Here is a 23746-nt window from a genome sequence, read left to right as displayed (position 1 = left end):
CAGCTAATTGACTAGCATGGCCCTTGAGCAGGGAGAGCTATTTGCTCATTTGAACTGCTATTACTTTAACGGATGAAAATATAAAAGGCCTAGTGATTTACCTGATGGAGTTGTGCTTCAAATTTTCAATCTGTTTTGTGAACTGAGTTGGGAATGTACTGAAGGGGAAAAGCTGCCTAGTTTGCACTCTTCTTGCCTTGCCCGAAATACATGGGATTGTCAATATCCAGCCAAGAATCTTCATCTCAGTGGAACTTATCTGTATTTGGAAACCCGAGAGGCTAATATAAGGAGGATTGATCTGGCTTTATTCTCCTCTATGCCAAAGCTACAGGGGTGAAACCTCCAGGTATCTAATGTGACTAGCAACCTGAGTACCAGATCAATAGCATCAAAACCTGCAAAATGTATTATTTTTTCCTTCAATGGCCCATCTGTGGAGTGACCCTCTTTGTTTGTTATGACTCTGCCTGAGCACATGTACTCACCCATGTGTGTACTCGACAATTTTAAAAAGGGCAGGTAGTTAAACGTCCAGGTTACAAAGTGTGTGTTAACCAGTTTTTGCAATTAGAAGTTTTGTTCATAACAAATCAAAGTTTATTTAAGCCTCGTTAAAGTTATTTTTTAATTTTGGATCTAACAGTAGCAAAGATAAATAATTGTTCAGATTGTTGTGGGAATTAAACTTTTAAACTAATGCTGCAACAATTGGAATAGTGGAGCTAGATAAATCGTGCACTCCTCCCAACCTGGTTGTAATACTTTTGAGCTTGCTAACAACTGAAAATTTTCATTACCCACTGCATTTTTTGGGCATCTGCCATGAAAAGGTTTGGGAATGCTTTTTGGCAGCTATGACCAGGCAGCACATGGCAAAAGAAAAGACCTGCCACTGGGACCATGGCTGAATGTAACAGCAGATTCTGCTGCTGAAGGTGATGGTGCCTGCAAGTCCTAAACTCATTTGAGCCTCCAATAAAAAATGCAGAGACATTCAGAAAGCAGAGGGCCTTTAAACTTATAGCCACGGCCGATTTCCTGCTTGCAGCATTTCCTCTCTGCCGCATGACATTCCTGCCTGCAGTCCCAATTGCATGTGAAGCTCCCCTTTAGACCTCTAACTGGCTTCTTTCCTACTGGACAGCCTGTAATTGGCCATGCTGCGGTGGAGGGAGAAAGCAGACCATTCTCAATTCTATTTATTTCATGTGACAGTCAATAATCATCTCCCCAGGACCAGGAATTCAGTGCAAATTTTATACAATACCATCAAATGCAACTTTACACTGTAACCAAATTAAATCATGAATGAATCCATTTCATAATCCAGCAAATGATTTATATATGCTATAATACAATATTTCTTCAAAGTGCAAATGACCAAGGAGAACGTTCCTCCTTTTTATCTGGCAATATCCCAAAAATCATTGACCTTGGAAGAACATCAACAGAGAATCTTCAAAAAAATTTGTGAAAACAAAATTCTGGTCGACGCTTAACTGAATGAAATTTCAGGTTTCCTCCTGTATTCTAGCCTCAAGAAAACTGAACAAAAATAAAGAGTATTCACGTAGTTGGAGACATTAAGAACACTGGGGAATGTTTTCCTGTGAGTAATATGCTCATAGTCTCAACTGCCTCTATGAAGGATCTGTTTACAATTTCTTTACTTTTTGCATGCAAAAAGAGATTTATTCTCTATAATTAGGTTTAGTATGTTAACCTAACAACAAACTAATGTTAAAGTTAGGTTTTAACTTTGGCATAAATGTAGCATTGAAATTAACAGGCTAACCATACTCAGTATTATTAGAATAAATTATGCAGCAAAACCTGGATTCAGAACATACTTAAAGGCAGAATCCATTGGCTGCTTTCCAATCCATCCTGCTACTCTGCAAGCTGGGTTATACCAATGCCTCACTGATAATTCACTGATAAATTCAGTTGCAAACTAGTTACCAACTAAACAGATCAGAAAAGGTTATGGCAGGTTCATTCAGGTGTAAATGATTTTTAATGGCATGAGAAATCTTAAATACTAGGAGTGGCACGGTGACACAGTGGTTAGCACTGCTGCCTCACAGCGCCAGGGACCCGACTTGGGTCACTGTGCAGAGTCTGCACATTCTCCCCATGTCTGCACGGGTTTCCTCCGGGTGCTTCTGTTTCCTCCCATAGTCCAAAAGATATGCTGCTACGTGCATTGGCCATGCTAAATTCTCTCTCAGCATACCCAAACAGGGGCAGGAGTGTGGTGACTCAGGGATTTTCACAGTAACTTCATTGCAGTGTTAATGTAAGCCTACTTCTAACACTAATAAATAAACTTTAAAAACTCCCTGGCACGAGAAATTTGGAAGATTGGAACTGCATTCTTTCAGAATTAACTTATTGTTGGGATTTTAAAATAATTCAACATTAAAACTTTTTTACCTTAGCTTTCTGTTTCATCTCACTCTGTTAATCAGATCTTTCTGTCCAACTCTATTTTGTTTTTATAAATGATTTTACACTGAATGAAACATAATTCATACTTCTTGTTTTAGACTTGCTGCAAGAATTCTTGCTCTCTTCACTCACGCCACAGATTCAAAGTAGAGGATACTGTGCTGGATCAGATGTTCAATGATATTTCCACTGTGAAATCTGCCCACTTTTTGATATCTAATTGTCTCCTTCATTTAAGGTAATAAGAGGGGAAGGGGTTACTGCTGCTTGTACGAATCCTGATGACTAGTTACTAAAGGACAACCTCTCACTGTTATAGGATTACCTTTTTATACTTCCTAAAATGGGATACATTTAAATTTAGAGTTGATAGCTGCTCTAAGATCGGGAACAGCAGATCCAAACAAAAAACACAAACAATTCTAAACATGTCTAAAATGCCATAACCTTGTGTTCAAAGTAATAAGAACTGTGATCCTGCCATCTTTACATTGTAAATTAAAGTAAAATGTTATATTAAAATGGATTCTTGACAAAGACTGGCAGTTTTTTTTCACGCCTATCCATAGGTTTTCATTAAGGACAAGTCCAAAGATGTGCAGGTTAGGTTTATTGGCCATGTTAAAAAAATTGCCCTTTAGTGTCCTGAGATGCATAGGTTACAGGGATTAGTGGATAAAATATGTAGGCAGGGCTTGAGTGGGATTGTGGTCAGTGCAGACTTGATGGGCTGAATGGCCTCTTTCTGTACTGTAGGGTTTCTATGATTCTATGAAGTGATTAAAAACAAGGAGAAAAATTGCAAAAGTCTTGATGTCTGACATGATAGATCAAAAGGTGAAAACCTTTGAGTTATAGAACACAATGATGAATCTGTATCACACAATCATTGTCAATGCGGGGGAAAGATACCATCCTGGATTGTGTCTGATCTAAAATGAGAGAGCAAGGAAAAAACTCCATGTCTGTTCAGAATGTTAAGTAACACTATTGATTTAGTGGTGGCACTGTCACCTCTGAGTCAGAAGGTCAAGCGTTCAACCCCCTTCAGAAATTTCAACAAAAATCCAAAATGGACTGTTGGAAATACTATTGTTCACCTGACAAAGAGTTTAACCTCGAAAGCTTGTGAGTTTACGATCAAATAAATCGGTTGGACTTAAACCTGGTGTTGTCAGACTTCTTACTGTGTCCCACAGAATATGCATGATGCAAACATCATCATATGACATAAGAACAAAAGTGATCAAGGGATTGCAACTACTGGGGCATGATACTCCTTAGCATCACTGGCAAGGCTTTGGCCAAGGTCATTCTAATGCGACTGCACCCATTAGCCATCAGAATATACCCAGAGGCACCATGTGGCTTCAGAGCAAACAGATCCACAATAAACATGATCTTCTCCCTACAACAGCTTCAAAAGAACAGGTAGCAGCAAACACCAATGTACATTGCTTCTGCAGATCTCAAAAAAATTCTGAAACTAAGCTGAATGGCCCTCTATCAGATGCTAGGAAAATCGGCTGTCCTCCCGAGCTTCACAGTCTCGTGCAGTTCTTCCATGAAAACATTAAGTTCAATGGCTCTATCTCATGACAGTTTTGAGATCAAGAGTGGGGTGAAACATGGGGTTTGCTCTTAGCCCCTCCTCTATTTTGTATCTTTTACTCTGTCCTCCTTGTTAACTGAATCAGTTAAAGTTAAGTCCATAGACGTGGAGGGCAATGATCCGATGGTTACTTGAGCACATATTAATAGCCACTTATGGGGTCAGGAGATCTCTACTGCAATGTTGTAGCCTATGAATAAATCTATTCCAAGTAAAAACTGATTTTAGATTCTTCCTTCACCAACTGACTTTCAAGAATATAACACTCCTGACACCTGCTTTCCCTGATGATACAGGAGGAGTTCTACATGTACAGTAGGTTCAAAAGAATTGGATTGCCCACTTCTGCTCCAAGTTTCTATGATTAGACTCCTCAACCTATTCAGACTGAAGAGCAAGACAAAAGCATGGCATGTTCTGATCAGAGAACATCTGCATGCTAACACTGCTGCACTTTTTGCCAAGACAGAAGATTATTCTTCCTGATAGTTAATTACCTTTAAGGTGCCAAAGTGTCTAGAGAAATTAAGTCAACAGTTTTGGTCAATAGGTTCAACTCAATATGGCTTCTTTATCTCGCTGTTTGTCAAACAAGAACCACGTCTCTGAATTTGACTTGAGTTTGCTAATTACTTGATGCATTAATAATATCAATAGTGTAGGAACACCAAGAATTCATGAAGTCACTTTGCTAAGATTTACTACTACTACTATCTGATCTTAATTGCCTTAGTATCCATGGGAAGAGGTTAGCACATTGTTGTAAATTGTCTATTACAATATAATTGGTTAGAGGAAGCAGCAAGTTTTGTATAACTGACATATATTTCTGCAAGCATGTGTTATTGTTCATAATGAAATGTAACCTCAGGGATCTAAGGCAACAAGCGACTGACATTTGTCTCAGCATATGTGACACTAGCGACAGAGGTGGGGTGACACCAGATGCCCCTCAGTCATAGCCAATGAAGAGTGAATTTGGAGTCATTCTTCTGCCGCCTAGTTCAACATCATCTCAAAAACATCGGAAGACAGACTTCCACTGTGCTGTCAGCACTCAAGAAACCTGGGCCTTTTCATGCTGTCTTAACAAAAGGCAGTGAACTACAGATAACACCTTGTGAATGAATTCTAGTTGATTGAAAATACTGGTCATTTGTACCTTGTTAGGTCAGGCACAACTGAGGACGCATTGTTATCAATTAAGAATTTGGAAATTAAATATTTTAAATAAAAGGGTTTTAGATCTCAAACCATCTTAACAACTTACAGCATTCTCCTCATTGCATGGAAAGCCAAAATCACCAATGAAGCAGTCTTTTTTCGGGCAAACACGTTGAGCATTCTATCACTAATCAAGCAAAGGACATTTTGCTGAATTGTACATGTATACAGGATGAGAGATGGTCACATCTCCAAGAGACCAGCAGGGTGCCCAAAGCACTGATTCAAGAATCTCAAAAAATGTCCTCAACACCAATTATAAGTGGGAAACTCTAGCTGGCGGTTGATGCAAATGGCAACAACAACTGTGGACAGGGTTCAATACTATCATAACATGTAATTTCAAAAAACTCCAAAGATGACACCAGCCCTGCAAACAAGGGGTGAGCAAGGACCATTCTGTGCCACCAGCAAGGGATGGCCTAACATGGCACTCACAGCAGATTTTACCTTTCCAGAATCTACTTGCTCATCCATAAGAACTGCAGGTGATCTCAGCTGGCCTGAAAGTTCTAAGCCTGCAGTCCTAACATCCCTTGCAGAAAGGAGGGTGCCAATTTGTGAAGTGGACTTTCGCATTAGGAAATTATTTGAGAAAAATCCAAATTGTGTGGAGTTGCCTTTTGGGAATCATCCAGTCAAAGCACATTATAGATGTTGCACTATAATGCAAAGAATTTTACAGGTTTCACACCAAATAAAACAAGCCAAAATCATGCATTCCTGTTTCAATGATGCCTATTCTTTACAACTAAAATGCTGTCGAGTTGGATGTATTTTATAACCAGCACCATTTCTATGCCAGAAAAGAACGTATTTCTTTTAAATACACTCCACTCTGGTTACAAAATACTTTGTTGATGGATTTTCTGATACTGGGGGTGTCAGAGAGATAAAAGAGCAGGAGAAACAGCGAAACTGAGAGTGGAGCCCAGGAAATAAAAAAGCCTTACCTTGATCCATTACACAGTGAGTATTGTGGGAGCTGCACTTGGTGACATCACAAGTTCAAAAGTGATGTTTTGGACAGAAGGGCTCCTGATTGCTAAAAAGTGGTCTGGTGATTTCTTTTCCTTACCTTCAATTTCCATTCATTTTCAATACCTATGAAGTTTTAAGAGTAGTGGGATTTCAGCTAATGATAGATTAATACAGTGCTGGGATTAGAGTAGTACCTAGACTGTTCTTTACAGATTAGCGTATTTAATATTTTTTAGCGAGAATCGAACACTAGGAACCATCTAGTTAGCTGTAAATTAATTTACTAGAAATGTATTTTTTATTAAGTAGTTGCTAGAGAGCAACAATGGCAGTCAGTAGGGTAATACGCTTCTCCTGTAGAATTTGGGACATCAGAGACAGTTCAAACGCCTCTGACAGCTACGTCTGCAATAAGTGTGTCCAATCGCAGTTCTGTCAGGCCGCATAGATCGGTGGGAGCACAGTTGGATATACATAGGAGCATGCAGGCTGTGGAAAGCATCATAGACAGGAGTTTGAGAGATGAGGTTTCACCCAAGGTTCAGGCAGATAGATGGGTAACCGCAAGAAAGGGCAGGCAGACAATGCAGAAGTCCCCTGTGGCTATCCCCCTCTCTAACAACTATCCATTTTGGATGTTGTTGGTTGGGGGTGGAATATTGCCTATCAGGGGAAGGTGATGGTGCATTGCCTTCCTGGTATCTGGGTCAAGGATGTGTGTCTCTGAGCAGATGCAGAGCATCCTCAAAAGAGAACGTGAGCAGTCAGAGAAAATGGAAGACACTGGCACCAACAACATAGGCAAAAAGAGTGATGAGGTCCCCCAAAGGGAGTTAGGTAATAAGTTGAAAGTAGGACCTCTATGGTTGTAGTCTCAGGATTACTCTGTGTTACATGCCACTAAAGGTAGGAATAGGAAGGTAGTACAGTTAAATATGTGACTACAGAGCTTGTAGAAAGGAGGGCTTCAGATGTGTGGATCATTGAGATTACAGGGCAGATGGGACGTGTACAAGAAGGATGGATTGCACCTAAACTGGTGGGGCATCAATATCCTGGCAGGGAGGTTTGCTAGTGTCACTCAAGAGGGTTTAGTGTGGCAGAGGGGTGGGAACCAGAGGAATAGTCAGCAAGTGAAATGACTGAGGGAGAGTTAGAGACTACAGCCAATAAGACTAAGAGAAAGAACAGATTGAGAAAGGTTACTGAAAACAGCAAGACTGGCAGTCTCAAATGCATTTGTTTTAATGTGAGGAGGGTGACAGGAAAGGCAGATGAACTTAAAGCTTGGATGGATGTCGCAGCTGGGCTGCAGAGGAATCTGGAGTGGGAGGGTGAGAACCCGGTCGTTGTAGTACATGTGGGTGCCAGCGACGTAGGCAAAGTGCGGACTGAGGATCTGGGGAGGGAGTATGAGAAGCTGGGAATGGGATTAAAAAGTAGAACCGACAAGGTGGTCGTCTCTGGGCTACTGCCTGAACCGAGTGCAGACGGGTGTAGGGTTGACAGGATAAAGGAAGTGAATGGGTGGCTCAGGGATTGGTGTGGGAGGAATGGGTTCGAATTTATGGGGCATTGGCACCAGTATTGGGGTAGGTGGGACTTGCTCGGGCGAGATGGGGTTGGTCTGAACCGTGCTGGGACCAGAGTGCTGGCGAATCAAGTAAAGAGGACGGTAGACAGGGCTTTAAACTAATTGGGGGGGGGGGGGGGGGGTGCGCGCGCGTGCGAGGGTAGGTGACGTTACGAGGTCTATGGGTACAGGTAAGGGAAGAGGCCGAGGATGTCCCAATTGGTGGCGTTACGGCAAATAGGGTCCAGGTGAAGGCTGGGATGAAAGCGCTTTATCCGAATGCACGAAGCATTCGGAATAAAGTGGATGAGCTGGTGGCGCAGATCGACACAAATGGATACGATCTGGTGGCCATTACAGAGACGTGGCTGCAAGGTGACAGGGACTGGGAGATGAATGTACAGGGCTATCAAGTGTTTAGCAAGGATAGGCAGGAGGAAAGAGGGGGTGGCGTAGCTCTGCTGATTAAGGATAGTATCAAGGTGGTAGCAAGGGATGATATCGGAGCCAAAGAGCAGAAAGTGGAATCGTTGTGGGTGGAGATTAGGAACAGCAAAGGGAGGAAGACGCTGGTGGGTGTCGTCTATAGGCCCCCGAATAATGATCTGGAGGTGGGGTGGGCTGTTAACGCGCAAATAAGTGCGGCGTGCAGGAATGGGACGGCAGTAGTTATGGGGGATTTCAATCTGCATATTGATTGGTCGACCCATGTTGGACGAGGTGGGCTCGAGGAGGAGTTCTTGGAATGCTGCCGGGATAATTTCCTTGAACAGTGTGTGCTGGAGCCGACGAGGGAGCGAGCTATATTGGATCTGGTGCTATGTAATGAGGCGGGTAGAATTAGGGACCTTGCGGTGAAGGATCCTCTTGGAGAGAGTGATCATTGTATGGTGGAGTTTCTGCTGCAGATGGAGGAGGAGAAAGTGGGTTCCCGGACACGCGTCCTTTGTTTGAATAGAGGGGAGTATGGTAGGATGAGAGAAGAATTGGCGAATGTGGACTGGGGGAGCGCGTTGGAAGGTAGGTCTGCTGAGGAGCAGTGGAGGATCTTTAAGGAGATCTTTCTTGGTGCTCAGCAGAAATTTATTCCGATGGTCAAAAAGGACCGTAGGAGGAGAGGTAATAAGCCGTGGATAACGAAGGAGGTGAAGGAAAGTGTTAAATTAAAAGCGGAGGCGTTTAGAGTAGCTAAGAGCAGTGGGCGAGAAGAGGATTGGGAAAGGTTTAAATGTCAACAAAGATTGACAAAGAAGTTGATAAAGGAGGGTAGGAGAAGCTATGAAGCTGGGCTAGCACTTAATATAAAAAAGGATAGCAAGAGTTTTTATAAATATATGAAAAGGAAGAGGCTGGCTAGGGTGAACATTGGTCCTTTAGAGGATGAGAAAGGGGACCTAGTGGTAGGGGATGGGAATATGGCTAAGGTCTTGAATAACTTTTTTGTTTCTGTCTTCACGGAGGAGGACGTGAATAATTTGCCGGGTGTTAGCGATGGAAAGGTGGTAGGACTGGAGGGTCTTAATGACATTACTGTTACTAGAGAGGTGGTGCTCGACAGACTGGAGGGGCTGATTGTGGACAAGTCCCCAGGACAGGATGGAATGCATCCCAGGGTTCTGAAAGAAATGGCGGAGGTTATAGTGGATGCCTTGGTGGTTATTTTCCAGACGTCGCTGGATTCCGGGGAAGTGCCGGAAGATTGGAAAACGGCTAATGTTACGCCGTTGTTTAAGAAGGGTGCCAGGCAAAAGGCAGGGAATTATAGGCCGGTTAGTTTAACGTCTGTGGTAGGTAAAATGTTAGAATCCGTCATTAAGGAGGAAATTGCGAGGCATCTTGAAGGGAATTGCTTGATAGGGCAGACGCAACACTGTTTCATTAATGGGAAGTCGTGTCTGACAAATTTACTTGAGTTCTATGAGGATGTGTCTAAGGCAGTGGATAGAGGAGAGCCGATGGATGTGGTCTTTCTGGATTTTCAGAAGGCGTTTGACAAGGTACCTCACAAGAGGTTATTGCAGAAGGTCAGGGGACATGGAGTTGGGGGTAGGGTGTTAGCGTGGATAGAGGATTGGTTGTCAAATAGGAGGCAGAGAGTGGGGGTCAATGGGTGCTATTCGGATTGGCGGTTGGTGACTAGTGGGGTGCCCCAGGGGTCGGTGCTGGGGCCTCAGCTATTTACCATTTATATAGATGATCTGGAGGAGGGAACTGAGTGTAGGGTGTCGAAATTTGCTGATGACACCAAGATTGGGGGAAAGGCAAATTGTGCGGAGGGTGTGGAGAGTCTGCAGAAGGATCTAGATAGGCTGGGCGAATGGGCCAGGAAATGGCAAATGGAATTTAATGTTGGCAAGTGTGAGGTGGTCCACTTTGGTAGGAAGAATGGTAGGAAGGACTATTACTTACGTGGCGTAAAACTGCAGCAGGCGACGGTGCAGAGGGACCTCGGGGTCCTTGTGCATGAGTTGCAAAAACCCAGCTTGCAGGTGCAGCAGGTGGTCAGGAAGGCGAATGGGATGCTGGCCTTCATAGCAAGGGGGATTGAATATAAAAGTAGGGAGGTCTTGCTGCAGCTGTATAGGGCATTGGTGAGGCCGCAGCTGGAGTACTGTGTGCAGTTTTGGGCGCCGCACCTGCGCAAGGATATTTTGGCCTTGGAGGGAGTGCAGAGGAGGTTTACTAGGCTGATGCCGGAGTTGAGGGGGTTGAGCTATGAGGAGAGGCTGAATAAACTAGGCTTGTACTCGTTAGAGTTTAGAAGAATGAGGGGAGATCTCATTGAGACGTATAAGATGATGAATGGGATGGATAGGATAGAGGTGGAGAGACTCTTCCCGCTCAAAAAAAGACAGTAGGACTAGGGGGCACAGCCTCAAGATAAAGGGGAGGTGGTTTAGAATGGAGTTGAGGAGGAACTTCTTCACTCAAAGGGTGGTGAATCTCTGGAATTCTCTGCCCGTTGAAGTGGTGGAGGCTGCCTCGCTAAATATTTTTAAGAAGCGGGTTGATGGGTTCTTGATAAGAGAGGGGATTAAGGGTTATGGGGAGAGGGCGGGAATGTGGAACTGAGCCACGACAGATCAGCCATGATCTAATTGAATGGCGGGGCAGGCTCGAAGGGCTAGATGGCCTACTCCTGCTCCTATTTCTTATGTTCTTATGTTCTTATTAGTGAATATAACCATGATATTGCAGTAATTACAAAGACCTGAGGAGGGGACAAGACTTGCAGCTTAACATTCTAGGATTTAGATGTTTCAGGTATGAAAGAGAGGGATGTAAAAGAAATGGGGGAGTTGTGATATTGATGAGGAAGGATATCATAGCTGTACTGAGGGAGGACACTTTGGAGGACTCATCCAGCAAAGACAAATGGATAGAACTAGGAATAGGAAGGGTGAAATCACATTGACATGATTGTAGCACAGGCGTCCCAATAGCCAGCAGGAAATAGAGGAACAGTTATGTGGACAGATAATGGAAATATGTAAAAACAACATCATTGTTGTGGTGGGTTATTTTAGCTTACCCTATATTGACTAGGACGCCCTTAGTGCCAGGAGTTTATAATAGAGGGAGGATTTCTTGAAGCAATAATCCAACTCGGGAAGGGGCCGTACTAAGCCGGGTATTGGAGAATGAACCCAGCCAGGTGATCAAAGTTTCAATGGGGGTGCATTTCAGCAACAGGGACCATAATTCCATAAGTTTTAAATTATGGGGAAGGATCAAAGTAATCCTCAGATGAAAGTACTAAAGTGGGGGTAGGCTAACTATAACAAACATTAGCCAGGAACTGGGAATACAGATAAGGGACCGTTGTTTGAAAGTATATCCAAATCTGTCACGTGGGAATCTTTTAAAGGCCGGTTCATTAGAATTCAGGGCCAGCATGTTCCTGTGATACTGAAGAATAAGGATAGCAAGATTCAGGAACCTTGGATGACGACAGGAATTGTGAGCTTAGTCAAAAAGAAAAAGAAGGCGAACACAAGGTTAAAAGACTGCAGACAGATGGAACCTTTGAAACACAAAAGAAGTAGGGAAGAACTTAAACAAGAAGTTAAGAGGACAAAAGGACTATGAAATGTCCTCAGCAAACAAGCTTAAGGAAGAATCCCAATGCATTTTATACGTATATAAGTTAGCAAGAAGGTAGCTAGGGAGAGGATAGGTCCACCCAAGGTCAAAGAAGGTAATCTGTGCGTGGAGCCAGGGAAAGTGGGTGAGGTCCTTAACAAATACTTTGCATCCGTCTTCACAAAGGAGAAGGACGACACAGTGGATGGTGAGTCTAGAGAGCGGTATGTTGATGTTCTAGGGCATGTGGCTGTGAAGAAGGTGGTGTTGGGTGTTCTGAAAAGTATTATGTTAGACAAATTCCAAGGACAACAACAGAGGACTAATTAAATGGGAAACATCCATCTCCTCTAGTAATCCAGGATACTGCATTATTTGAAGAAAATGCCACATTTTAACTAATATAAAGGTATCCAAAACCTCAGTTGGGGAAACACTCAGACCTTGAATGCCATCTTTCTGCTCCACTGCGCTGGTTGAGTAGTGTAACGGCGTGGGAAATACGAGCAAGTGGCAAAAATAATTGCATTCGCGCCCAATTTCTCACCCCTCGTGACATTGCCAGCCATGGCCTGCCAGGCACAATGCTGATCTAAATATTTATAAACTTATTTCAATATCATTAGTGAGCCCAGGAGCTTTACAACGTCGTCGGTGGAGGTCCTCGCTGGCGAGGATCAAACATGGTCCCCACCAACAGGGACCAGATGCGATGGCCTCACCAGTAGGACTGGAGGCCGTTGAAGTCCCCCAGGTGGTCGAGTGCAATGCTCACACTATATGGGCAATCAGAGCACATGCCTAGCAGTCTGCAGCTGGCCTCCCTGGCAAGCTTAGCCCTCCCGCTCACGCCATTCCCCCAGCCCAAACTGGTGTGAAACTCCCAGCTGCCAAAAAAATTGACAGCGTGGGAAAATTGCGCAGGGTAGCTTGCTGAAAAAACTGGAGTGAAATGCTTTTTTTGTGACACTTAGAAATCCTTCCTCTCCCCCCCTTTTTTCCAATTTAAAGAAACCGTTTCTCCGTCACCACCCATCACTTGATCGCACCACCCTTAGCACTCTGTATCGCCATCTTACTCCTGCCTGATTCCTGATTACAACTACAATTTCCAATCCATTTGAGAGAAAACTCCGAATACTATACATTTAATAATGATTCCCCTTCAAACTCACTAATAACATTTCCATATTCAGCCAGCCTCCTTGTTAACTCACACATATGGACACTGCTATTCAGATGCTGCTAACACCCAAATTTATATGCCCACGCCATCACATCCAAATTTGCCTCCCAGGATTCTAACACTTCAAAACCCCCTTTCCCTTCCTCCCCCACATGAAGTATGCCATCTTCCATATACCAGGTTCTCACTGCAATTGTATCATGGAAGCTTTAATAAATTTGTACAAAACACGAAAACCATCGCCCCCCCCCTCGCTGCCTTCACATTGCGCCATCTTTCTAGCTCTCCTATGCCCTTGCATCCCTTCTGAATGATCCCATTCTCAATAATTCCAAAATCTGAGGGACGCCCTCCAATCACAGCCAATGCACAGCATCCCATAATAGCACTTTAGTACTAAATGCTGTTCCTATAGACTTCCTCTGTAATTTTAATGCGGTGCAAGGATAGAGGGCAAGAAATAATTTGATCTATTCTTTTACAAAATTAATATTTTAATTCTGACTTTAATTATATGTACTATGATCTATTATTCGTAAATTTCTCACTACATCATTCATGGAGAGTCAAAGCATTTGCTGCTTTAAAACAAAACAGAAAAATGAATGTCAAGTGGCATTTTATGGAGATTTACATGCGTTAATAAATTAAATTCCATTGTCATCAAATGATTTCTGGGTTTCTTGCTGTGGCCGTTAGTATGAATTTTACTACACCACCCAGTATTTCATCAAAACTGCAAATGAGTACTTTAAGTTTATACAAATTTCTTTACTTACTTCTATCGCTTACCATTTTAAAACTTACAAAATCACAGCATGATAAAATTCAAGATGCACAAATTACATGTCAATATCTGGCTTTTAACGGTGAAATAATGAGGTTTAGCAGACCTTAACATCAATGTACAAGACATCAGGGCCATCAGCTTACTTCATTGAAAATGGAGCCTGTGATTTAGTATTAAAAGGACACCAATTGTACAAACACATTCAAGGACATAATTTCCTGATTTACCAAGCACTATACCACATGGGGGACAATTATGGAGTTAGTTAGCACAGGAAGGGGATTTTTTTGGTTTCTCATTACCGTGGAGAAGAATCATGTGTTTGGTAGAACTGGGGCCTGGAATCTAGCACATTTTGCATCAGTGTCAGCAGTGAGGTTGCAGTTCTGAGCAGGAAGAGGAAAACCCCCCAGCCAAGAAAAATGTCAGAATGCACAAAGACAATCCCATGAATAAAGTTAATCATGCTATGAAATGCATACTTTTGTAACCATCATAGTTTGGTCATTATAAGATTTAGATATAGACGAAAACATGGTCAAAAATTATTTTGAGTGATTCAAGTATTTCATTAACAAGCCATGGGAATAGCTGACATGGGGTTTTTCTATTATTATGAGCTAACATATGGTTTTTATATTATATAAGATTGACAGACTTTATCCATAGTGACATATTGAGGAATGGATTTTTCATTATAAAAGCATGACACAGAAAGTATGATTAATGATCGTATACTTAAGATCACACACATAAACGTATCTCCTTTATTCTGATAGTTCTCGCAATGTCCTTCACAGGTGCTCAATTCAAAGCTCTGCCAAGGATACTCCCATAAGCAACAATGTCGGATGACTCTCTTCATCATTTAAATCCGTAACTCCCTGTGGGGAAACTACCTGCTCTCTGCTTTCCAGCTTCTTATGAAGAAAAGTTTAAAAATTGGAACTCTCAATCTGAATAATCTTATCGCTGTTATTTATTGGCAAACATGTTAACACTAGAACAGGTAATAATCAAGAGTTGAAGATTTACAGGTGAAATATGTTTACACTGTTACTACCGAAATATTTATGACTTACCAAACATGGTGTTGCATTGGAGAACCTTATTGTGTGGGCTCCCTGTATGCAAGCTTTGCTTTATTTAATTTTAAATTTCTATTTGAAGCAAACCACATCAACAACTCACCTTCTCTGCAAGAGCCTCCTCTAAGGTTGTAAGGGCAGTATCTGTGTTGGTGGTATCTGCCTGCAGCGATTTTACACGCTCTTTCAGACTAGTCATTTGTTTGTCTTTATCCCTCAGTTGTTCCTGCAGGTTCTCAATCTGCAAAATATATATTTTTTAGAAGTCAGATTAATTAGAAAAATAGACACTGATATGAAATAATGAACATTTCCACCAAATTAAACACAAGTTGTAGTGAGAATTTAGAAGGGCTGTAAAACAGAATTGTGTACAGGAAGAACAATAAGCCAACTGGCTTCTTTCCATGCTGTAAACTTCTCAGGTTCTGGAAGCAATTTAGAATGTAGATCTTACCAAGTATTATTATTTAATTAGTCTTATTGTCTACTCTGTGTTTATAAAGACAAAGCCTAATCACTTCTGTTGATATTAAAAGGAATATTTCCAGTTTAGTATATCCTGAGAGTGGCAAGATTGCCCTCTGGAGTGAAATTTAAGAATATATTGCACTCTGGCCAATCACACTACCAATACAAAACACGTACCAATAATCTGCTACAAATCCAGTTCGGGCACACAAGGCCAGTTATTACAATGACATAATAATGGTACTTACATTAATCAATGCTTGTGTTAAACATTTAAGATCAAGAGTTTTCACTTTCTAATGGTTGATATTACAACACTGACCTTTCACTTTTGTTATCTGTGTTCATGCTCAGCACAAGTTTGGTAGGATGACAATATATTTTTACACTCAGTGTGAAACAAATGTGGCTAATTTCTCATCAGTTCTGACCAATCCTGGGTCAAACAACAAGCCTGATCATAACTCAGAACCAGTACATTAAATCAAAAATCTCATTCAAGTAATTCACTGGGATGGTTGACGGGGCAAGGGGAAAAATTATGGTGGTGCACTTGAGAGAAAGTCATTTTATTCATATTTTGATCAAGCAGTAACAGTGGGAGCTTTATTTTCCATCTGATACATAGATGGTACGTGAGTATCTATTAATTCCCAAAGTCTAAGAGCATAATCCTTTCAGCTCAATGGCCAAAAACTTTTATACCCTTTTACCTTTCTGGATTTTTTTTGTTTTCAAGAATGACAATTAAGTTTTCAGTTTTATTTATTAGTGTCACAAGTAGGCTTACATTAACACTGCAATGAAGTCATGAAAGATCCCCCAGTTGCTACACTCCGACGTCTGTTCGCGTATACTGAGAGAGAATTTAGCACGGCCAATGCACCTAACCAGGACATCTTTCGTAGTATGGGAAGAAACCGGAATATCCAGAGGAAACGCATGCAAACACAGGGAGACCATGAATTACTGCATAAATTAACATAAATTACATTTTTTAATTTTATTCCGGAAACCGGAAGTAGTTTGCGAAGGAACTTCGGTATTTTTTCCCCCCATTTAAAAGTTACTCACCTCAGGGAATCAACCTCATTGTTCCTTGGGAGCACTGAAGAGAGGCAGTGATTTGTAAGAGGAGAGCTTGTGGGTAAGTTAAATTGATTTTTTAAAAATTAACTTTGCTAGTTTTTTAGAAATTTTATTCCGGAAACCGGAAGTAGTTTGCAAAGGGACTTGGGTATTTTTTTTTCCTTACCATAAATTGGACTGGTGAGGAATCCCAATACTCTACACAGGTAGAGTACCCCATCCTCCCACCTCCTCTAACCTAAAAAAGAGGGACAGAGGGGGGTCAGAGTGAGAACAGGTAAGTTTGTTTTTGTTTTTTGTGTGAGCTGGAAGGGCTTTGACTCACAGGGCCAAAGCAAAAAGGGTGAGGCAAGGTAAGTTTATAAGATTTTATTACTTTTTTCTCTGTATTTCTAAAAAGGGCAAGTATGAGTGTGAGGCCAGTATGTTGTTGCCAATGCACATGTGGGAGGTCCTGGAGGCTCCTGGTCTCCCAGACATCCATATCTGTGCTCGGTGTGTGGAGCTGCAGTCCCTAAGGGATCAGGTTAAGGAACTGGAACTGCAGCTCGAGGACCTTCGTCTCATTAGAGAGAACGAGGAGGTAACTGACAGGAGCTACCGGCAAGTGGTCACACCGGGGCAACAGGAAGAAGGCAAGTGGGTAACGGTTAGGAAGGGGAAAGCTCACGTGATGGAGAGCACACCGGTGGATGTCCCCCTTCAAAATAAGTACTCCTGTCTGAGTACTGCTGGGGGGGACAGCTCACCTGGGGGAGGAAGCGGTGACCAGGTCTCTGGAGCTGAGCCTGACTAAGTACTTCAAAAAAAAGTAAGAAAAAGAGCAGCAAGACAGTGTTAATAGGGGACTCCATAGTGAGGAGATCAGACAGGCGTTTTTGCGGACGCAGACAGGAGTCGCGGATGGTGTCTGCCTCCCTGAAGCTGGGATCCGGGATGTCTCTGGACGCGACCCAGGCATCCTGAAAGGGGAGGGTGAGGAGCCAGAGGTTGTGGTTCACATAGGTACCGCTGACATAGGCAGGAAGAGGAAAGGGGTCATGAAAAGGGATTATAGGGAATTAGGTAGACAGCTGAGAAAGAGGAACGCAAAAGGTAGTAATCTCAGGATTGCTGCCTGCGCCGCGGGAGAGTGAGAGCAGGAAATGGAATGAGGTGGAGGGTGAATGCATGGCTGAGGGACTGGAACAGGGGGCAGGGATTCCGGTTCCTAGATCACTGGGACCTCTTTAGGGGCAGGTGTGACCTGTTCATTAAAGACAGGTGGCACTTGAATCCCAGGGGGACTAGTATCTTGGCGGGAAGATTGGCTAGGGCTACTGGGGGGGGCGGTTTTAAACTAGAAAGGTTGGGGGGAGGGAATAGAGATGAGGAGACAGAGCGAGGACGATCTCTCCCAGGTAGAGAAGGACTGTAAACAGTATGAGAGGGAGGTTAGACAGGTTATGGAGAAGGGAAGTGCCCAGACTGAGGGTCTGAGGTGTGTCTATTTTAACGCCAGGAGTGTAGTGAACAAAGTAGATGAGCTTAGGGCATGGATTGCTGCTTGGGAATGAGATGTGGTGGCCATTACAGAGACTTGGATGTCTCAGGGACAGGACTGGGTACTTCAGGCGCCGGGATTCAGATGCTTCAGGAAAGACAGGGAGGGGGGCAAAAGAGGTGGCGGAGTGGCACTGTTGATCAGGGACAGTGTCATGGCTGCAGAGAAGGTGGATGCCGTGGATGGACTGTCTATGGAGTCTTTGTGGGCGGAAGTTAGGAACAGCAAAGAGTCAATGGGTGTTTTCTAAAGGCCGCCCAATAGTGACAGGGAAGTTGAGGTGCAGATAGGGAAACAGATCCTAGAGAGGTGTAGTAATAACAGAGTTGTCATGATGGGAGACTTTAATTTCCCAAATATCGACTGGAATATCCCTAGGGTAAGGGGTTTGGATGGGGAGGAGTTTGTTAGGTGTGTTCAGGAGGTTTTCCTGACACAGCACATGGATAAGCCTACGAGAGGAGAGGCTGTACTTGACCTGGTGCTGGCTAATGAACCAGGACAGGTGACAGATCTCTTGGTGGGACAGCATCTCGGGGATGGAGATCATAATTCCATCTCCTTCACGATAGCATTGGAAAGAGATAGGATCAGGCAGGCTAGGAAGGTGTTTGTCTGGAGTAAGGGGAAATATGATGACATCAGGCAGACAATTGGACGAGTAAACTGGAAGGTGTTCTTGGGGAAAAGTACTGAAGGAAGGTGGCGGATTTTCAAGGAATGTTTGACTGGAGCTCTGCACGACAACATTCCGAACAGACAAGGAGGTTTTGGTAGGTCGCAGGAGCCATGGTGCACGAAGGCTGTGGTGAACCTGGTCAGGAAGAAAAGCAAGGCATATAAAATGTTCAGAGAGCTAAGAGATGTTAAGGATCTAGAGGAGTATAAGGCTTGTAGAAAGGAGCTTAAAAAGGAAATTAGGAGAGCCAGAAGGGGACATGAGAAGGTCTTGGCGGGTAAAATTAAGGAGAATCCCAAGGCGTTCTACAAATATGTGAAGAGTAAAAGGGTGAGAAGAGAAGGGATAGGACCTATAAAAGGTGAAGGGGGAAAAGTCTGTGTGGAACTGGAAGACATGGCAGAGGTGCTTAGTGAGTACTCTGCCTTGGTATTCACGGTGGAAAGTGATCTGGGAGGTTGTACTACAGGTTTGCGGCAGACTGAAAAGATTGAGTATGTGGATATTAAGAAAGAGGATGTGTTGGAACTTTTAAATTCTATCAAGATAGGTAAGTCGCCGGGACCGGATGGGATGTACCCCAGGTTACTGTGGGAGATGAGGGAAGTGATTGCAGAGCCCCTGGCGATGATCTTTGCATCTTCAGTGGAGATGGGAGAGGTTCCGGAGGATTGCAGATGTGGTTCCTATTTTCAAGAAAGGGAACAGGGATAGTCCAGGAAATTACCGACCGGTGAGGCTGACCTCAGTGGTTGGTAAGTTGATTGAGAAGATCCTGAGAGACAAGATTTATGAGCATTTAAAGAAGTTTGGAATGATCAGGAATAGTCAGCATGGCTTTGTCAAGGGCAGGTCATGCCTTACGAGCCTAGTTGAGTTCTTCGAAAATGTGACTGAACACATTGACGAAGGAAGAGCGGTGGACATGGTTTACATGGACTTCAGCAAGGCGTATGATAAGGTCCCCCATGCAAGACTTCTTGAGAAGGTGAGAGGGTATGGGATCCAAGGGGCTTTGGCCTTGTGGATCCAGAACTGGCTTGCCTGCAGAAGGCAGAGAGTGGTTGTGGATGGGTCTTTTTCTGCATGGAGATCAGTCACCAGTGGAGTGCCCCAGGGATCTGTTCTAGGACCCTTGCTGTTTGTCATTTTCATAAAAGACCTAGATGAGGAAGTGGAGGGATGGGTTAGTAAGTTCGCTGACGATACGTAGGTTGGTGGTGTTGTGGATAGTCTGGAGGGATGTCAGAATTTGCAGCGTGACATAGATAGGATGCAAGACTGGGCGGAGAAGTGGCAGATGGACTTCAACGCGGATAAATGTGTAGTGGTCCATTTTGGCAGGACCAACAGGATGCAGGAGTACAATATGAAGGGTAGGAGTCTTAGCTGGGTTGACGAGCAGAAGGATCTTGGGGTCCGGGTCCATAGGACTCTTAAATCGGCCTCACAGGTGGAGGATGTGGTCAAGAAGGCTTAAGGTGTACTGGCCTTCATTAATGGAGGGATTGAGTTTAGGAGTCGGGAAGTAATGCTGCAACTTTACAAGACCCTTGTCAGACCCCACTTGGAGTACTGTGTGCAGTTCTGGGCGCCTCACTACAGGAAGGATGTGGAAGCTATTGAGAGGGTGCAGAGGAGATTCACAAGGATGTTGCCTGGATTGGGAGGCATGCCTTATGAAGATAGGTTGAGGGAGCTAGGTCTCTTCTCCCTGGAGAGACGAAGGTTGAGAGGCGACCTGATAGAGCTTTATAAAATGTTGAGAGGAATAGATAGGGTGGATTCTCGGAGGCTAGATCCCAGGGCTGAAATGGTCGCTACGAGAGGACACAGGTTTAAGGTGCTGGGAAGAAAGTACAGAGGAGATGTTAGGGGAAAGTTTATCACTCAGAGGGTGGTGAGTGAGTGGAATCGGCTGCCGTCGGTGGTGGTAGAGGCAAACTCACTGGGGTCTTTTCCAATGCCATTAGATCCCACTGGAAGTTACAGATAGTTCTATGGCTTGGTAGGTATAGATGTGATCGGCGCAACTTGTGGGCCGAATGCCCTCTTTGTGCTGTGGTGTTCTATGTACTGGTATTGCAAATTGTTAGGGTGACTGAGATTAACAGTTTGAAGATACAGAATCAGCATGTGCAGTCCAGATAGCGAAAAGTGATACAGCTTGATGGACAAATTGCCATCATTGAGAGTGATTGGTAGTAAGCTCCAACATACAGATTACATATCCACCAAAGGGAAAACAAGGTATGGTCTCAGCGTTGTCATCTTCTACAAGCAGAACAATCAGAAGGCCTTTGAGACAAACATCTGTTAGTTGGACACTGATGAAAGTTCGGCCCCTCTACAAAATTCTCTGCAAACTCCGTGGCCTGGGGTTCCGCTCCTCCTTCTGCGACTGGATCCTGAACTTCCTAACCCACAGGCAACACCACCACTGCCACAATCATCCTTAACACTGGTGCTCCACAGGGCTGTGTCCTCAGCCCCTTACTATATTCCTTGTACACCTATGACCGTGTAGCCAAATTCCTCTGCAACTCTATTTTCAAGCTTGCTGATGACACCGCCATAGTGGGTCAGATCTCAAACAATGAGACAGAATACAGGAATGAGATACAGAATCTGGTGAACTGGTGTGACGACAATAATCTCTCCTTCAATATCAACAAAACGAAGGAGATAGTCATCAACTTCAGGAAGTGTAGTGGCTAACATGTCCCTGTCTACATCAATGAAGTAAAAATAATTGAGAGCTTCAAGTTTTTAGGTGTCCAGATCACTAACAACTTGCCCTGGTCTCTCCATCCACACACTGTAGTTAAGAAAGCCCATCAACCCTTCTACTTTCTCAAAAGACTAAGGAAATTTGGCATGTCCATTACGACTCTCACCAACTCACCAACCATAGAAAGCATTCTGTCTGATTTATCATAGTTTTGTATAATTCCTGCTCTGTCCAAGACTGCAAGAAACCACAAAAGGTAACGAATGAAGCCCAGTCCATCTCTCAAACCAGCCTCCCATCTATTGAGACTGCCTACACTTCCCACTGCCTCAGAAAAGCAGCCAGCATAATTAAGGACTGTATGCACCCCGGACCATCTCTTCCACCTTCTTCTGTCAGGAAAAATGTCTGAGAACATGGACCAAACAACTCGAAGAACAGCTTCTTCCCTGCTGCCAGACTTCTGAATGGGCCTCTCTCGCATTATGTTGATCTTTCTCTATACCCTAGCTATGACTGTAACACTACATTCTGCACTCTCTCCTTTCCCTCTCTATGTACAGTCTGCTTTGTTTGTATCGCGCACAAGTAACAATACTTTTCTAATAAATGTGACAATAGTAAATCTAATCTAGTTTATGAATGAAATCAAAAAGAATGATGATTTATTAAATTCATATCAGGTATGGTAAGAATTTCAGAAAACCAATGGTCATTCTATGGAAGAATATATTATGGCTTCAACAGATTGTATAAAAGATTGATGAAATTCAATTTGGGGAGTCCCTGGGATGGCGCTGTTAAACAAGGAATTAGATATCAGTGTTTAAATTTAAATTGTATTCAAGTGTCTCATATGGACAGGCAATTGGTTCGAATGGATCTTTGGTTCTTGGGTCAGATGTCTTTTGTTTTAAAAGAATTCCTGGAAAAACAGTTAATTCCATCAGATTTTATGGAACAAATGAGACATTTTGTGGTGACATGAAGAAACGACTGTCAGATTTTGACAGAGTCACCAGATATCAGGCTGCTGTCAAAATACTAAAAGGTTTTAAGAAAGGCAGAGTGAGAATGAAAGCACTTACAGCAGATCTTTTAGTATGGAAACAAAATTAAAAGAAAAATAATTGGCAAATAAATCCCAGAATGCCCAAGGGACAATTAGCAGGTATTTCAGATCTGATTCAATGTACCATCATGCACAAAGCAAGGAGCAAGGTCCTCAAAATGACACATGGCAAAAAGAATTCAGAGAAAGAATACTACAATCTCTGTAGAGACCATTAACATTTAAAGGGAAATTCGAACACATGTGATTAACTAAAATAACTACAACACAAGATTTCACATCTTAAAATAAAATCAAAAATTAAACAAAGCTGTGCTACTAACTTAATACTATATTTGCACGTCTTTAACTGGGTTGGAATACATAATAATCATGTAAACTTCACCATTATAACAAGAGGTTACTGATGCAGGCATGATGTGTTGAATGGCCCCTTATTATGACGTAATCTTTCTATGGTTCAATAAAGGCAATGATGAATCCAACTGGTCACAAGGATGCATGTGAATTCATCACATTCCTGCAATAAATGAGTTTGTTGTAGACTTCTTTAATTGTGGAGTATTAGGTAGTATTCAAATGTCAACAGTATGCGGGACAGATTGGTGGTCATCCAAGGATCAATGCAAGATTAAAGAATATAAAAGACTACTTGCTTCTAGGTTTGCTGATAACAGCACATTGAGGTCATTAAACAGAGTTGTAATTCCATACAAAATAGTTGGAGTCAACCTTTGGTAAGAACTAATGTAGTCTTCAGTGATAGATTATGCTGCATAAATGATATATTGACAAGGAGCATGGCACAGCAAGTATTTAAGAAGTCGACTGATATCACAGCTACCCAGTCATGACATTATTGTACACCCACCCACCCAGCAAGACTTTGTTTCTTGAGTGTTGGACATGTATTAATGACATCAAATGGTAAGAATTAGAGAGCAGAACAAACTATCCTGAAGTTGCTAATAAACACAGGATTTAAATAATTGAAGAGTTTAGGGTTTATTTTGTGGTACCAGATAAAGGTCAACTAGCTTTGTCACGGATGGATTTGTACTGAAAACATCTTTGAAGGTGGGACCTTTATAAGGCTAAAGTGATTTGAAGAGTGATAAAGATGTTAGAGTGGATTCTCTCAGAGAGAGGTACCTTTAATTTTTTTAAACA

At 42.8% G+C, this 23746-nt stretch overlaps 1 protein-coding gene across 4 annotated transcripts in view; it reads right to left on the bottom strand.

The window, feature by feature from the left end:
* The window catches only part of LOC145344087 (ELKS/Rab6-interacting/CAST family member 1-like), a 789164-nt gene that overhangs the window by 648292 nt on the left and 117126 nt on the right, over positions 1-23746 (bottom strand). For all 4 annotated transcript variants that reach the window (XM_080190908.1, XM_080190909.1, XM_080190910.1 and 1 more), the window contains one exon: positions 15095-15232. In XM_080190908.1, the coding sequence (XP_080047034.1) occupies positions 15095-15232 (138 nt within the window). The remainder of the gene's footprint in view (positions 1-15094; positions 15233-23746) is intronic.

The sequence above is a fragment of the Carcharhinus amblyrhynchos genome, chromosome 6 (genome assembly GCF_965287045.1).
Source record: "Carcharhinus amblyrhynchos chromosome 6, sCarAmb.v2.hapA, whole genome shotgun sequence".
Classification (NCBI taxonomy): Eukaryota; Metazoa; Chordata; class Chondrichthyes; order Carcharhiniformes; family Carcharhinidae; genus Carcharhinus; species Carcharhinus amblyrhynchos.
This window is presented reverse-complemented; position numbering and strand designations above follow the sequence as displayed.